Source organism: Octopus bimaculoides, chromosome 18 (assembly GCF_046866305.1).
Source record: "Octopus bimaculoides isolate indiv1 chromosome 18, ASM4686630v1, whole genome shotgun sequence".
Lineage (NCBI taxonomy): Eukaryota > Metazoa > Mollusca > Cephalopoda > Octopoda > Octopodidae > Octopus > Octopus bimaculoides.
In genome coordinates this window covers 47,103,755-47,121,254 of record NC_142945.1, presented here as the reverse complement: position 1 = coordinate 47,121,254, position 17,500 = coordinate 47,103,755, and the positions used below count along the sequence as shown (strand labels likewise).

General features: G+C 38.5%; 1 protein-coding gene across 2 annotated transcripts in view; it reads right to left on the bottom strand.

Annotated features, from left to right (window-relative positions):
* The window catches only part of LOC106873194 (uncharacterized), a 92,995-nt gene that overhangs the window by 40 nt on the left and 75,455 nt on the right, over window positions 1–17,500 (bottom strand). For both annotated transcript variants that reach the window (XM_014920433.3, XM_014920432.3), the window contains 3 exons: window positions 17,309–17,500; window positions 11,790–11,943; window positions 1–3,363 (listed from right to left, as the gene is read on the bottom strand). The exon at window positions 1–3,363 is cut by the window's left edge and continues 40 nt beyond it; the exon at window positions 17,309–17,500 is cut by the window's right edge and continues 844 nt beyond it. In XM_014920433.3, the coding sequence (XP_014775919.1) occupies window positions 258–3,363; window positions 11,790–11,943; window positions 17,309–17,500 (3,452 nt within the window). In that variant the 3' untranslated portion in view covers window positions 1–257. The remainder of the gene's footprint in view (window positions 3,364–11,789; window positions 11,944–17,308) is intronic.

Below are 17,500 nucleotides of genomic sequence, written 5' to 3'. Positions count from 1 at the left end.
AGGTGGGCAGACGGGGGAGCACATCTTCTGGAAAGATCTTTCTTTCTGGAAGCAACAAACAATGGAGCAAGAAGAAAAACAAACCGTCTTTGGATCTTTCTAGATGTGTCTTTACCATAGAAATACCTCTCTAGTTTCTTCTTTTAATGAAGAAATTATTCCCGTTAGGCCTTCATTAGAAGGAACTAAGATCTTCTTTAGATCTTTCTTTCAGGACAGAAAAAAATTTTTTTTAAAAACCTGGATTCTTAAACACATCAAGTTGCTGAAGAATGTTGTTTATAAGAGGAGTCTGACCTTGAAGTCATAGATTTTATGGTTGTCTTGATACTGTCCAGCACCGACTGGACGGCTTTTTCATCTACAGTACCTGCCAAACGCTTCTTTCGATTTCTCTTCTCCTCTTCCGACAGATGTTTATTTACTTCCAGCAAAGATTTGCGATCAGCTTTTAACCCATGGTTAAATTTGACCGTGTGTAAGTTGCTTGGGTCACCAATTTTTTTAATTGATGTGAGAGAAGGTGACCTCAGCGATTCTATCGAAGAGGCATTGGAGAGGATTTCTTTGTCTTCAAAGATTGTGTCAAAACTGACGTAAGTTGACATCTTGGGATTTACTTTACTGGTTCCACCCCATGATGACGGTCTCTGGAACAACCCTCCAAGAATACTTCTGTTACCACTTTCTGACGATACGTCTTTAGAGAAAGGAGGTGAAGGTTTTCGCTTCAATACTTCAACAGCTGAGGTTTTTGGAGATGACGATGGAGTTTGTTGAGAGACAAGTTTTTTGAAAGTATGTAGATCAGTACTTTGGTTTGGCAAAGATGATGATTTTTTGCCCAAATTCTTCAAGGTGGACAGAGAAGTACTTTCAGACAAATAAGTGTTGCCTTTTGGATATTTTTTCTTTGAGTTTTGTGGTTTGGTTAAGAGCTGAGAATCAGGTTTGCTACCACCAAACACACTAGTCATCTTTGATCTGAAACTTGTAGACTTTTGTACAGGAGAACTTATAAAATTATCATACTGCTGGTTACCATCCATCTTCAATTGATTGATGTCAGTAATGCCTTGTCTACGAATATCTTTACTGAGTGATTTACTGCGCCGATCACTCGCTTCCACCTTCATGGCAACACGATAAGAATCAGACCTGCTGGTAGGTTCTATATTGTTGCTGTTGTTGTTGTTCTGATTGATGTCTTGTACTGCGACACGATAAGAACCATTCCGGGTGACTGGGTCATCGGTTAGTTTATTGGATGCTGAAATGGCCAGTCTGTAAGAATCCAACCGTTTCGGCTCTTCCTCAGGCTGTTCGTACATGGCAACACGATAGGAACCATTCCTAGGGTTATACTTGCTGCTGGAATCACTGGATTCTGGCTTTGAGTGATCGGAAACTGAGTCAGATTGGTTTGTATCTGGCAGCAAATTAAGTTTTTTGCTGAAGTTCCCAGCAAGTATATTATCGGTAGGACTTGTCTTCTCACTGGCTTCCTGACCCGATGGCGGTATGGTAAATGTAGAAAACGATAATCTTTTGCTACTATTTTCCACAGTTAAACCAATGTTGTTGTTGTTGTTGTTTTGGCTGCTGTTGTTGCTATTACTATTATCATTATTATTATTATTATTATTATTATTAGTGTTAATAACCACAGTTTCACTGACTGGTAACTTTTGCAAATCAGGTTTATTGAAAGCAAAAGACGTGGAATTCTGGGAAACGTGGTCTTTGGCACTGGGAAAGGATGTGAAAGCATTTGGAATGAAGGACACGGCATAAGGAGTTGATGGTGGACTCAAATCAGGTGATGGGAGTTGCTGCTTCAAACTGGAGTTGCTATGCATGATTGCATTCACATTGATCTCTTCATTAACAGCACCAAATTGAATATTATTATTATTATTATTATTATTATTATTATTATTAGCAAGCTGAGCCAGAGGTTTTCGAATAATGACAGAGTTTGTTAGAGGTTCTAAAGAATTGTTCTTCTGGCATGAAACCAAAGTCTCATTATGGATGGCATTAGTGCTGGGTTCCCTTTCAATAGTGAAACATTTCTGATGAGCTGTGCTGGATACCGGTGCCGGATATCTTGGAAGAAAGTCAAAGTCACTATCAGACATTGTTACAACAGTACTAGTGTCATCGTTACAAATAGTTGTGCTACTGGATGTAGAAGATGCGGAAGATGTAGATGTGAAAGAATTGTGTTCTGGCAATGAAGAATAATGCTTATTTGTAACAGAAAGATCAGACAAGAGACACTGCTGAGTCTGAAGATCATCGGCTGGAAGCATGTTGACATATGGAGAGAAATTCAGAGACTTTGGCATCTTTGCTTTGGAACTAGAATCTTTGCGGAATGAAGATTTCAAAATGCCTTGTTTCTTGCCATCATTGGAACTATTATGGGTCCGTGGCCAAGATCCTGTTTTGTCTTGGTTCACGTTCCATTTCTCAGATGCTAAATAATTTCGAGGAAGCGTGTTCCCTCCATCATCGGAATCTTTTGTGTCTGAAGCAGTGGCTTCGGCAACAAGACTGCTGCCTGACGAGGAACTATCACTTCCTGTTTTCTGACCAACATGAAGCTGATTTGAAGAATCTTCATCACTCCCAGATGATGAAACAATGCACCAGGAAGGAAAAGATTTCGGAGAAATAACAGTCATGTTCTTTATATGTTTGTAGATAATCTCATGGTCAGACTCTGAGTAATTTGATTCACTGGCGCCAGTGACCAAAGAATTCCTATTGGAAGTATTGGTAAGTGTTGAGTCACTGGTTTCACTCTCTGTTGGGCTAGAAAGGCGACGTGGTGGGTTCATCTCCCTTGTTGGCGTTTGATCTCGTTCCTCTCTCATTTCTGCTTCCAGTTCCTGGTCACATATATCTTCCATAATGTGATTCCTGTCTGTTGCTTCGCTGAATGTCTGGCGTTTCGATCTACCTATGAACTTGGAATAGATCTCTGACAGTTCTGACATTCTATTTTTAGACATGGTTCTCATTGCCTTCAAGCCACTGTCACTGTGGAATGATGTGTAGAAACCATCTTCATCGAGAGAGTACAGTGATGACACCTCATCATCTTGTTTGAATTGTCTGCAAGACAGCACCATATCAGGATCATAAAACGACATATCTGTCTTAGGGTAAAAGTTGCTGGACTCAACACTGCTGGACGACGTGTTGTCAGGGTTAAAGGTTCGTGCCATCAGATTCCGTCGATGCACGAGAGCATCGAGTTTGAACAATTCTGTGTTTAATGAGTCTCGATCACTGGTTTCCCCTGTAAATGTGCTCATTTCATCTCCACCACATTCTGCCGTGTCACTGAAACGTCTGAAAAAGAATAAGAAAAATAATTAATACAAACAAAAGATTCAGATGAGAAAATTCTAGAAACTTGCTCTATGAACAACAATTACAGCAACACATTTGTGCTCTACCATCAATGTATATCTTGTGTATTAGTTCACATGCGTCGGTCACATGACCAGGTCACGTGACCAGGTCATGTGTACTGATCATACAACTGTGTATATCAGATACCTGATCAAGTAATAGGTACTTGGTCACACATATCAGTCACATGATCAGGCCACATGATCAGGTCATGTGTAATCGGTTATATGTATCAGGCTACAAGTACCGGTTACATGGTCAGATCACAAGTACCAGGCTGTATGACAAGGTCACATGTATCAGTCACATGATCAAGTCACATGATCGAGTCACAAGCTTACAGATGCAGAATTAAACAAAAACGGGAAAACAAAACCCCAAACATTTCCACCATCAACATGAAACCTTTGAGAAGTTTTGACAAATAGGGATAAGATACCTTGCTCAGGGAAACAATACAATCCTCACAATATGATTTGAACCTAAGATTCCTATGTCAAATGGCCAGTCGTTTATTATAATCCTCCAATAAGGCAGCAAGCTGGCTGAAACGTTAGCATGCCGGGCGAAATGCTTAGCAGTATTTCGTCCATTGTTACGTTCTGAGTTCAAATTCCACTGAGGTCAACTTTGCTTTTCATCCTTTTGGGGTCGATAAATTAAGTACCAGTTACGCACTGGTGGTCAATGTAATTGACTTAATCCCTTTGTCTGTCCTAGTTTGTCCCCTCTATGTTTAGCCCCTTGTGGGCAATAAAGAAATAAGAAACGTTAGCATGCCGGGTAAAATGCTTAGCGGTATTTCATCTGTCTTTACGTTCTAAGTTCAAATTCAACCGAGGTCGACTTTGCCTTTCATCCTTTTGGAGTCGATAAATTAAGTACCAGTTGCATACTGGGCGATCTAATCAACTGGCCCTCTCCCAAAAAATTTCGGGCCTTGTGTCTAGAGTAGAAAAGATCATAATTCTCCAATGATACAGATGTGTTAGCTGTTACTATTGTTGCTGTTGCTGTTGTTGTATAGCCCAGGGCCAGCATTGATCCAGTAGTCCTATGGAACACAAGAAATCAACTAAAGAACAGACTATGATTCACTGATTACTCTGAGGACTATACCATTCACTCCGCTAACAGGAGAGGTGGTAAGGTAGTGTGGACATATTGGTGTGTACGATATCAATACCCAGAACACCCAGAGGTCTTTTGAACTACTACAAATTGATTTTACTGATCAGACTTAGAGTTGTGGAGACACAAAAAGTTCTGCAGCTAACAGAAGGGGAGGGGGTCAACATATGATAGAGTTTCAACAGTAGTTGCCATAGTTACAGGAACTCCAATAACAATTAACAGCAAAAGAGGGGTGGTGAGAGTGGCATTGCTATAGCACCAAATAAAGCATACTGTGAGTTCAAATCTAGCTAGAGTCAACTATACTTTTTAGCTTGTTGTCATCATCATCATTATCATCTTTTACCATCCACTTTCCATTCTGGCCTGGGTTGGATGGGTTGACAGGAATCAGTGAGTCAAAGGACAGTGCCAGGATCTACAGTATGTTTTGGCATAGTTTCTATGGCTGGATGCCATTCCTAATGCCAACCAATTTGCAAAATGCACTGCCACGTTTTATATGTGGCACCAGCACCAGTGAGGTCACCAAGTGATTGCAAGAGAAAGACCACTTGAATGGAAGTGGTATTGAGGGAGGTCACTTTATGCCAGGTGGTGAAAGGTAAGAGTATGACAGAGGAATAGAGACAGGCGTCTTGCTGAAGAGGAGATACATGGCCACTCTAGATGGAAAGGGGGAGGGGGAGGGGAGGAGGAGGAAAAGAGAGGACAGAGTGTGAGAGAGAGAGCAAGAGGAGACAATGGGAGAGGAAAGTGAAAGGGTAAAGTGTGGTTGGGTAAGAGAGAGGGGGAGTAAGAGACGGAGAAGAGAAAGACTGTTGAAAAATTCCAAAAGTTCCAAAAGGACTGGTTGAGGGGGGGGGGGGGCGAACATTCTGAGTTCTTTTAAAAGGCTTACAGAAACTGAAGGACCACTGCAATAAGTGTGTGAATCTGGGAGGGGAATATGTTGAATAGATTAACTGATTCTCCTGCATTATTTTTTACACAAAGCCAGGAACTTTTCAGCATCCCCTCATATATATATATATATATATATATATATATATATATATATATATTCGGAAGGTTGGGTCTCCAGCCAGGCCTTTCACCCTTAAAACCATGTTCTTTTCAGCCCACCACCATATATATATCATCATCATCATCGTTTAACGTCCGCTTTCCATGCTAGCATGGGTTGGACGATTCGACTGAGGACTGGTGAAACCGGATGGCAACACCAGGCTCCAATCTAATTTGGCAGAGTTTCTACAGCTGGATGCCCTTCCTAACGCCAACTACTCAGAGAGTGTAGTGGGTGCTTTTACGTGTCACCCGCACGAAAACGGCCACGCTCGAAATGGTGTCTTTTATGTGCCACCCGCACAGGCCCGTCCAGGGGCACTGGCAACGATCTCACTCGAAAATCCTACGGGAGCCAGGCGGTACTGGCAACGGCCACGCTCAAAATGGTGCATCTCATGTGCCACCCGCACAAGAGCCAGTCCAGGGGCACTGGCAACGATCTTACTTGGCTTGCCGGGTCTTCTCACGCACAGCACATTTCCAAAGGTCTCGGTCAGTAGTCAGGTCTCGGTATATATATATATATATATATATATATATATATATATATATATATATATATATATATATATATATGGTGGGGGCTGAAAAGACCCTAGTATCAAGGGTATCGTGAAAGGCCTGGTTGGAGACCCACCCTTCCAAGTTCTTTTACAGGACTTAGAAAAACTGAAGGACTGCTGCAATATGTATGTGAATCTGAGAAGGGATTATGTTGAATCAAATAATAATTTAAATGATCCTCTTGTATTTTCTTTTACCCAAAGTCAGGAACTTTTCAACACCCTCATGTATAATACTGTATCATGGCATATATAGTGGTGTATAATATGGTGTATATAATTGTGTATAGTGTTGTAGTCCTAACTTTATTTATTCGGCCTTTCAGAAAATGATAGAAACATAGGTTATTCATGGAAGGGGAAGGATGGGTGTGTGTGTGGCTACTGTGAAGGCTATGGGCAGACACTCTTTCATGGGACCAAAACAATGCAAAATAATAACAGCAGCAGCAGCAGAAATGGAATTGGTACAGTTGGTTTTGAAACAGAAATATCTGGTGAGGAAGGCAGAAGCCGTGAATGATGACAAAGAAGAAGTATTGCATATTATACACCCATGCAGGCATATAGCCACACAGATATACAACCATGCAGACATGCAATACAGGCAGGCAGGCAGGCAGACAAACAGGTAGAAATGCAATGCACACATGCATACTGACATATAGAGATTTAAAAAGGAATTTTAACGAAAATAAAATAAATAAAATAAAATAAAAACTTATTTATTTTTACCTAAAAACAAACTGAAATTTTGGGGAATTTAGGAAATAAAAACTTAAAAAAAAAAAAAAAGCAGCTCGCAAAACGAAACAGTCCAATATTTTATGATGAGTCGACATGCAAAGTTACCTTTCGGAGTCTTAGACAAACAGGATGTAGTATTTGTTGTTGTTGTTGTTGCTGTTGTAGTTGTTTTAGCCCCAGGTCAGGAGTAACTGAGAAAACCATATCAGCATGCAGGCAGGTACACAATCAACCGAACAACTAGGTTTGTTCCATGGATCAATAGCACCGGATGACCTGTGTCTCCTCCACTTTGTTGACGACTATATAACTGTACATTCTAACATGCAGTGGTTAATTGAATGTGTTGCTGTGTGACAAGCAGTCTGGAGGTGATGTTCTATTCTCCCTATCTTTCTCCCTCCAATCTTGTTTGTAGATCCTGGTGATAGCCACAGAGGATGGAGGCAGCCTCTCAGTTTGACTGGGACAGCTGCTGTCCCCTCTGCACATAGGTCCAATGTTGAATACAACCCCAGCACAGTCTGTTGCAAGAATTGGCCAAATAATACCCTTTTCTTTCCAGCTATTTGTTCTGTAGTTCTTCCTTCAGCTCCTAAATTCTCTTACTGTTTCAGTAACTTCTTGGACATTTTTAACCACTGCAAGCATTCTTTTTTCTCTATCTACAGCACAGACGGTCATCATCATCGTCATAATCATTATTATTTCTTTTTTTTTTTTTTTGTTATTACTATTTGTTGTTTGATGAAGGTTCAGGAAACCCAAATTACCTGGCACAAATCAGTTGTTAATGGGTTGTGATGTTCATGCAGAGAACACGGCAATGGTAATGATGGTGGAGCTTAATTCAGCACTCTACGATTTCTACCCAACTTCACTAATCCCTTTCAATTAATTAATAATAATTCGAAATAATAAAAAAACAACAATAATTATACAATCAAAGAAAACAGACTTGGACAAGAAGAACAACAAAAAAGGAACAAGAACAACAAAAAGATAATACAAAACCTCACTAAAGAAAAAAACAGAAAACCAAAATTGATTCCATTGGGTGTTGGAATATTTACAACACAGAGAAAAGAACAAGGAGGAGACACACAGACAGATGAATAGAAAAAGTGTCAATTATCGCCTTTTTTCTTGGTTTTTTTTTCTTTTTTGTCAAAAATAAGTCGATAAAAGATGTTAAAAGATTCTTATGCTTACCAAAAAGTGAGGCTCGTTACCATGGGAATGATAGGTGAAAATAAAAAAAGGAACTTAATCCATGAAAACAGAAGGGACAAACCCCACACATTTTTTTCTGGCAAGTAGTTAGTATTTTATTATTTTGAAAAAATAATTTTAGTTTAGGAATTTAGCAAACATATACAATGATCATTGATAAAAAAATCTTCATTTACCATTCCATTGATTGACTGAGGAAGCTTTTTAGTAATTTGTTAAACCAAAGCATTAATAAATGGAAACAAACAGAACAATTTTATGTATCTAAATGGTTAGTATTTCACTGTATTAGTTGTACTACAAACAATTATATCTACTTACATGGTCAGTATTACACAGTACTAGTTGTACTACAAACTATTATATCTATGTTGTTTAGTATTTCATTGTACTAACCATACTTCTAAACATTATATTTACATATATGATCAGTAATTTTACTGTACTAGTTGTATTACTAATTATTATATATACATATGTGGTTAATATTTCATTGTACTATTTGTAATACTAACTATTTTCTCAATATGTGAGATCAGTATTTCATTGTACAAGTTGTACTACTGACTATTAAATCTATATAAAAAAGCTCTTACACCTACTCAACAATACATTCTAAAAATAAACAATCACATCATCAAAATCTTGATGCAAGATAATGTATGATTAATTCAAAACAATATGAATAAATAAGCATTGCATTTGATGGAGTTATCTGAATGCTAAAGGGCTAATTCTGCCAGCCATTGTGGTCGGTATTTGCATGTAATATCTAACATCTGTCACATTGAAAACCACAAGGCACAAAGCTAATCATCTCACCCTCTTGGATAATATGTCCAGGTAATATTTAATCTTTGCAGACCTACTGAACCGACCAATGCTAGTCAACTAGCCATTGGTCAGTTTTTCAGAAACCAGTGGTGGTGGAGTTACTTTTGATACTAACACTCAGTATATTACTTCAGGTGGACAGTTTAGTGTTGACAATTGGCAGAATGCCTATGACGAGTATTTGACAGAATTTGACTATGTGCACAAAGCATTTGACAGTATTTGATTGACTGTGCTGAGTATTTGGCAGTCACTGACATTACTTGACTATCTGCATTGACAGTATTTGACTGTCAGCACTGAGTACTGAACAGTAGCTGATAGTAGTTGACTGTCAGCATTGAGTAGTTGACAGTATTTGACTGTCAGTATTGAGTATTCAACAAAAGTTGACAGCATTTGACTGTCGCCATTGAGTAACTGACAGTATTTTACTGTCAGCATTAAGTATTTGACAGTAGTTGATTGCCAGCATTGAATATCCAACAGTTGTTGACAGTATTTGACTGTTAGCATTGTGTATTTGACAGCCACTGACAGTATTTGACTAAGTACTATGAATCTTAACAGTCATTCATTGTATTTGACAGGAAATAATTTAATTTATTAATTACAGAAAGGATGAAAGACAAACTACCCTAGCAAGCTTTGAAAGGTTGTAACCAAATGCTGCCATCATTAGGGCAGTGGACTGGCAGAAGGGTTAGAGCAACAGACAAAATGCCTTACATTATTTCTTCCAGCGCTTTATATTTTGAGTTCAAGTACTGTCAAGGTTAACTTTGACTTTCAGAGTCAATAAAATACCAGTCAAGTACTAGGTCAATAGTACAGACTAACACTTTCCCCTCAAAAATTGCAGGGCTTGTACTTAAATTAGAAACAATTGTTAACATCATCATCATCATCATTATCGTCATAAGGACAATGACAATGAGGTCTTTATTGTGGAAATTGTGGATCATTTTACAAATTATTTGTGAAACTTTTTCTATAAATAAAACTCCATGTCTATTGATCAATCAGATCCATGTTGTTTTTACTTTATTGATGAGGTTCATTACAGCAGAAACATGTCTATTGTTGTTACCAACTCCACTAACAAAAACATCAGATTTTCCTTTAAGCATAAATATTTTTAATTAGTTCTCAATTTCACTGAAACTACCTCACTTTTCCTCCATGAGTCTCAAACCAGTAGTGCTACATTAATATTTTCTTTCTACAATAAATAAAAGTTTTAATTCCTCAAAAATTTTTATTTTTTATTTTTGTCTTTCCATACAAAAATGCTTTGCGTTGATGATAGATCTTCATGGTTTGAAGATTAACAGAAAGACCAGCAAAGCCTACATGCAAAGCCGAAGCTGCAATGGATAATACCATCCGGTACCTATCATTTTCATCTCTTCTCCAATTGCTGCAGGACTTTTCTTCCTGCTTCTACTGAGTAGAGCACAGGGGCTCAGCAGACTAAGATGTTGCGGTGACCAGCAAGCTGTTTGATTTACATTGAAGCAGCCTTCTTCTAGGTGAAATGCTTTACAGAGAGCTCCAGCTTACCCAGGAATCGCTGGAAGATTGTCAAAGCAGACATTGGACTCCTATAACTTCTGTACATCCGTCCAGATATCATTTATCTCAAGCTTTATTTAAATTATTTCTTTTAAATCAGTTTTTTATTCATTTATTTTTTATTTTTTATACTGTTATTCTAATTCATCATTTCTAACAGAGGCAAGGTGACAGACATATTGCTGCATTTAATAAAATCTAAATGGTTTTAAACTGTTTTGAACTTCTCAAACAATAATGAAAAGAGAAGAATTCTATGAATACAAATTCTATTTTGCTTCTTCATTGATAAAGATGGGGAGGTACCCCTTAACTGTCCCTATTTTGGGGAAGGAGGAATTTTGGTATTTGTCATTATAAACCCTTTTGTTTATCACGTTTCTGTTGAAATACACTATTATCTTTGTTTCGATTAATTTTGAGAAAATATTGAAAAATTTAATTAACATTGTCCTTATTAACCTTTTTTTTTTTTTTTTTAATGCATTGGTTTTGTTTCAATTAATTTTGAAAATAGCAAAGAATTTACGCAAAAAACTTAAGTTATTATTAACCATTTGTTACCATATTTCTGCTGAAATACACTGCTTTTATTAGAATTTGAAAACACTGAAGAATTTGTCGTTATTAACCTGGTGTATGGAACAGATATTAACATGAAATGTTGATGGAAGATATTAATTTAGATTATTTAAACCATTTCGTTACCATATCTCTGTGGAATCACACAGTCTTTGTTTCACTTTATCTTGAAGATAATGAAGAATTCTAATACAAGAACTGTCATTATTAAGTTGGTGTTTAGAAGATAAATTAAACATGGAATTTTCATGCAAGGTTTTAAGTTAGGTCTCTTTAAAACAGGGAGTTAGTATCATAGAATCATCGGTGTTCTCAAGTGACTTGGTATCTGTCAGTTTAGGGACCACAGGTTTAACCAATTTGGGAACAGATGACACAGCAGACATGTATTGTGTTAGTATATATTGTATTAGATGTAAAAGTGAAAGTGAAAGGAGAAGTAACGTAAGTAGGAGGAGGAGGTTAGAGAGTGAAAGAGTTAAGTGGGAGGAAGGTCAAGAGACACTGGCCAGAGGTTTAAATGTCTGGAAAAGCAGTGGAGGGTTAGAGAACTGCAGTGGTACCAAAGGTGTTTGGTTTGGTATGACGAAAGGAAAGAAACTGGACTTCCAATTAATTACTGACCTATATTCGGTCTCTGTGGCAGAGTCACGGCCAGAATCTTGACCCAGTGAGCAGAATGATGCCGTCGATGAGACAACACGATCCGTGGCGACAGTCATGTTGGTTTGGTCGGATTCAATTGATTGTCGTGCACTTGATGTGGCACTCCAGTTACCTGCAAACAAAGAGAATAAATAAGTATAATCAAATTATGACAATAATCAAATAATAATAATAATAATAATAATAATAAAAATCATTAAAAAAATATTCAGACAAATACATAACAAAAACACCAGGACTTACAAATATATATAACATACAGAAAATTGCACTACTGGGCACTGCACACATCCTACGCAAAACACTTTCAATACAGTAACCATAAGAGCACCACAGCAAACCACAGCACATACCCAAGGCACACAGAGCTGCGCTCGGTAGTGAAGTGAAAGCATGCTATAAAAATAAAACTACTGAATAATAATAATAATAATTGCAGTATGGAAGATGTTTGTAAGCCATTTAAGAACACACAAAAACCATTTGTTTCACTTTAACATTTAAATTTAATTTGTGGCAAAATATTTTTGTCATTCTGAAACTGCAACCTGTTCACTGACAAAACTTCGGTTGCGGTTTCAAGGCGATTTTTTATTCTTTTTCATTCTTTTACTTGCTTCAGTCATTTGACTGTGGCCATGCTGGAGCACCACCTTTAGCCGAGCAAATCGACCCCAGGACTTATTCTTTGGAAGCCTAGTACTTATTCTATCGGTCTCTTTTGCCGAACCGCTAAGTTACGGGGACGTAAACACACCAGCATCAGTTGTCAAGCGATGTTGGGGGGACAAACGCAGACACGCAAACACACACACACACACACACATATATATATATATACGATGGGCTTCTTTCAGTTTCTGTCTACCAAATCCACTCACAAGGCTATGGTCGGCCCGAGGCTATAGCAGAAAACACTTTCCTAAGATGCCACGCAGTGGGAATGAACCTGGAACCATGTGGTTGGTAAGCAAGCTACTTACCACACAGCCACTCCTGCGATGAAAATATTTTGACACGAATTAAATTCAAATAGTGAAGTGAAACTCACAGCTTTTGCGTGTTTTTAAATGGCATACAAACATCCTCTACGCTACAATTGCTTTTGTTTCAACACATGATCTCAGATTAAGTCACTTGCTATGCAAGTACATCTCCATAATAATAATAATGATAATATTGGTTTCAAATTGTGGTAAATCGATTACATTAACTCCAGTAATTATTTTATCGACCCCAAAAGGATGAAAAGCAAAGTCAATCACAGTAGAATGTAAAGACAGACAAAAATATTGATAAGTATTTTGTCCAGCATGCTAACGGTTCTGCCTACTCTGCCGGATGAAAGAATAGCAGCGTGATGATTCTCATAATGGATACAATCAAGAACAAGTTCCATCCAACTTTTCCTTGTGTAACTCCATAACTTAGAGACACTGGCACATTAAATAAGTGTTTACCCCCTTTATATCATTTAAACCAAGAAGTTTGCTTCCTAATCACATGGTTCTGGGTTCAGTCCCATTGTGTGGCACCTACTATGGCCTCAGGCTGACCAAAGCCTTGTGAGTGGATTTGGTAGGTAAAAACTGAAAGTAGCCTGTAGTGTGTGTGTGTGTGTGTGTGTGTGTGTCTGAGTGTATGTGTGTCTTTGTGTCTATGTTTGTCCCCCACCACCACTTGACAACCAGTGTTGGTGTGTCTTAACATTCTTTGCATCCCCATAACTTAGTGGTTCGGCAAAAGAGACTGACATAAGTGCCAGGCTTAAAAAAAAATAAAATAAGTACCAAGTTCAATTCATCCAACTAAAAATTCCCCAAGGCGGTGCCCCAGCATGGCCACGGTCTAATGGCTGACATAAGTACCAGGCTTAAAAAATATAAAATAAGTACCAAGTTCAATTCATCCAACTAAAAATTCCCCAAGGTGGTGCCCCAGCATGGCCACGGTCTAATGGCTGAAACAAGTGAAAGATAAGAGATAAAAGATATCTGGCCCAAATATTCTACATGTTTTACGTTTGAACCAACCAGATCTGGCCTCTCACACCTACCTTACAACGTCATTCTAAAAGTAAACAATGATATCACCAATATCTCAAAGCTGAGATAATGCCTGATTAATTCGAAACAATGTGAATAAATAAGGATTACATTTGACAGAGAAATCTGAATGCTAAAGGGTTAGAGGGGTTTCTTACATTAACACAAGACAAGGCGGGAAATTTCGGTGAGTAGTACATTTAATCAAACTGGTGCGGATACGTGAGCAGAATTTGCTGACCACTGTATGAATGAAGGTCAAACTGACCACAACAGGGATTGAACTCATGATTATAGAGAAGCTAAGCTCCGTAAGATTCTGATGAAAATGTTGTTTCTGATATAGGCACGATGCAAGACATTTCGAATTCGATAGGGTAGAGTTAGTGTAATGGGGTACAGTTGGTGGTCTGTGGTGGTTTGTCTTGATTAGGGAGACATCAGAAGATCTAATGATAATATAGGTAGTGATGACTAGAGAAGGGATTGGGTTTGGAGGTGAGGAACACAGAAAGTGTGTGTGTGAGGGAGAGAGACAGAGACAGACAGACAGACACAACCAGTGAGAGAAGGAGGTGAAGGACAATTAATGGTAGCAGGACATTAACTTGCATCTCAGCAGTATTCGTGTGGGAAGGGTACCAGAAAGGATCTGAAGGTGGGGTATAATTGAAAAAGGTGTTGTGTGCATTGGAGTTAGGGTTAGGGGAAGAATTGAGAGAAAGATGAAGACTGATATCTTCAATGAAGGATGAGAAATGGTTAACCAATGGGTGGTGGGTGGTGGTGGGATGGTGGGGGGATGGCGGTGGGGGGATGGTGGTGGTGGTTGTTGCTAGAGTATTTTAGAGGGAGGTTGAGAGAAATAGATGGACATATATGGGAATGTAAAAGATGAACCGTGATGTGGAGTAAATGAAAATAGTGTTTAGTTATATTGAAGTCAGAATATGTCTACATATATATATATATATATATATATCATCATCATCATCATCATCGTTTAACGTCCGCTTTCCATGCTAGCATGGGTTGGACGATTTGACTGAGGACTGGTGAAACCGGATGGCAACACCAGGCTCCAGTCTGATTTGGCAGAGTTTCTACAGCTGGATGCCCTTCCTAACGCCAACCACTCAGAGAGTGTAGTGGGTGCTTTTACGTGTCACCCGCACGAGAACGGCCACGCTCGAAATGGTGTCTTTTATGTGCCACCCGCACAAGCCAGTCCAGGGGCACTGGCAACGATCTCGCTCGAAAATCCTACAGGAGCCAGTCAGATATATATATATATATATATATATATATATATATATATATATATATATATAGACATGTATATATATATACAGAGAGAGAGAGAAAGACAGATTTGTAGATATAGATATATAGTTATAGATATAGTCAATGGGGATTAAATTGGTGATTGGATGAGTTTAGGAGGGAGGAACAGAAATAAACAGGTGAACTCAGAGGCAAAGGAAAGTTAGACTTTGATGTGAAGTAAATTTAGAAGTTTTTTATCTTTATCTTGAAGTCAGCAAGGATCAAATAACTGGTGATGGTGATGGTGGTGGTGGTGGTGGTGGTGATGGTAGTGGTTGGAGGAGCTCGGGGAGGAGTAGAGAGACGCACAGACAGACTTACAAGAATGAGGAAAAGACAGACTTTGAAACAGAGGAGGAGGAAGAAGAAGTCTTTGTATGTATATTGAAGCCAATCACTGATAGGATGACTGATAAAGGTGAAGTAGGGTTGATGACTTTAACGAAGGACAAATGACAAGGAACTGGTGGTGGTGGTGGTGGTGGTGGTGGTGATGCTTAGAGGATTTTAGAGAGAGGCAGACAGACAGACATGGCATGAAGAAAGACTTTGAGGGGAAGAGACAGCAAATGTCAATATCCATGTGAGAGAGGTGAGTGGCATGGTTGGAAACAGATGGCACAAAAATGCAAAGACAACACCTTTTAGAAAGACGTTGGAATATAGAGTGTTACCTGGCCAGTAGAGGTTTGGGTTAGAGATTTAAAGGATGAGAGATTTGTGTCTCACTCCAGAGAGTGGGAGTAGAGTGTTAGTTCATATGGGTCCTTGTACTCTGGAAACAAACAGATTGGCTACACTTTATAACATTTCATTAAAGGGAGAGAGAAGCAGATTTGGCCAGATTACAATTCTTGAACAACACAAAACCACATTAAGGAATTTAAACACATTCTGACTCAGACATGACCCTAAATTCTAATTCTGAAAGACTTGACGATTATCTTTGGGTTTTTGGTATTTTAATACCATAGGTTCAGGTGTGGTAAGAAGTTTGGTTCCAGGTTCAGTTTCACAGCCTGACACCTAGGGCAAGTGTCTTCTACTATAGCCTCGAGTCAACCAAAGCTTGGTAAGTGGATTTGGTACACGAAAACTGAAAGAAGCCTATCATATATTGTATGTATGTATGTATATATATAGTGTGTGTGTTTGTCTCTGTGTCTGTGTTTGTCCCCCACTCCCATCATTACTTGACAACTGGTGTTGGGGTGTTTACATCCCCCATAACTTAGCGGTTTGGCAAAACAGTCTGATGAAAAAAAATAAGTACTGAAGTTGATCTATTCCACTAAAAGTTCTTCAAGACTGCTCCAGCATGGCCACAGTCTAATGACTGAAACAAATAAAAGATTAAAAAAATAAGAGACAACACTCCACTTGGATAAGATGACAGTCCATGACATAAATGTTCCTTGGATTATCTGTTGATATGTATTTATCTTGATAAGTTAGGTAAGCCATAGCAATGAAGACTTGAGTGTTTGGTCAATATATACAGCAGAGAAGAGAGATAAGTCTACCTGGATACAACACTAGTCCATCTAAAGTAACACTCCCAAACAATCCAGTAAACTGTGGTGATATGCAGAAACATTACAGTATACTTACAGTGGAATTGAACTCATGGTCTATGACTTGGTGTCAGACAGACTCTGCCAGGTCATGTCAACTCTATGGAAAACAATGAAAGAGCCTCTATTTTGTCACGTAACTGACACGAAATAGCAGCCAAATCTCAATAGTGATTAAAGAATTCACTAGAGAATGTGATCCTCTATGTATAATGACAAAAAAAAAATAATAATTGGGTGGTCATAGTTGTAACAGCCTTGACTAATAGGTCTGCTCGGTCAGAAAGACCAGTTTTGGGAGACATTCCTGAGCCTTGAAATGGATGAAACAGAAATAAATTACTCCAACATTCTGGAAATGAGACTAGTCTACCAGAGACCCAAGCACAACTCCTAAAGACTTCCATCCTAGTTCTATGACATCTGAGAATAAAGAACAACAGCAACAATAACAACAATATCAGAACAATTTTTGATACTACCCACCTCCATCTCATTATTTCTTTTTTTGTAACTTAAAATTCCAACTCACCTGACGAAGATTGTCTTTCTTCCTTTCTTCGTTTGGATATTTCTCTCAGTCGTACCGAGGTGGTCCAGTCTTTTGGCAGACTCTCCCAGGGGAAGTCATATTTCTTTGCCTGAGCTCTGGGCAAGGTGTTGTTAGAAAAATTGTAAAACTGGCATGACGAAGAATCTTCTTCAACAGTTTTTGGGGCTTCAG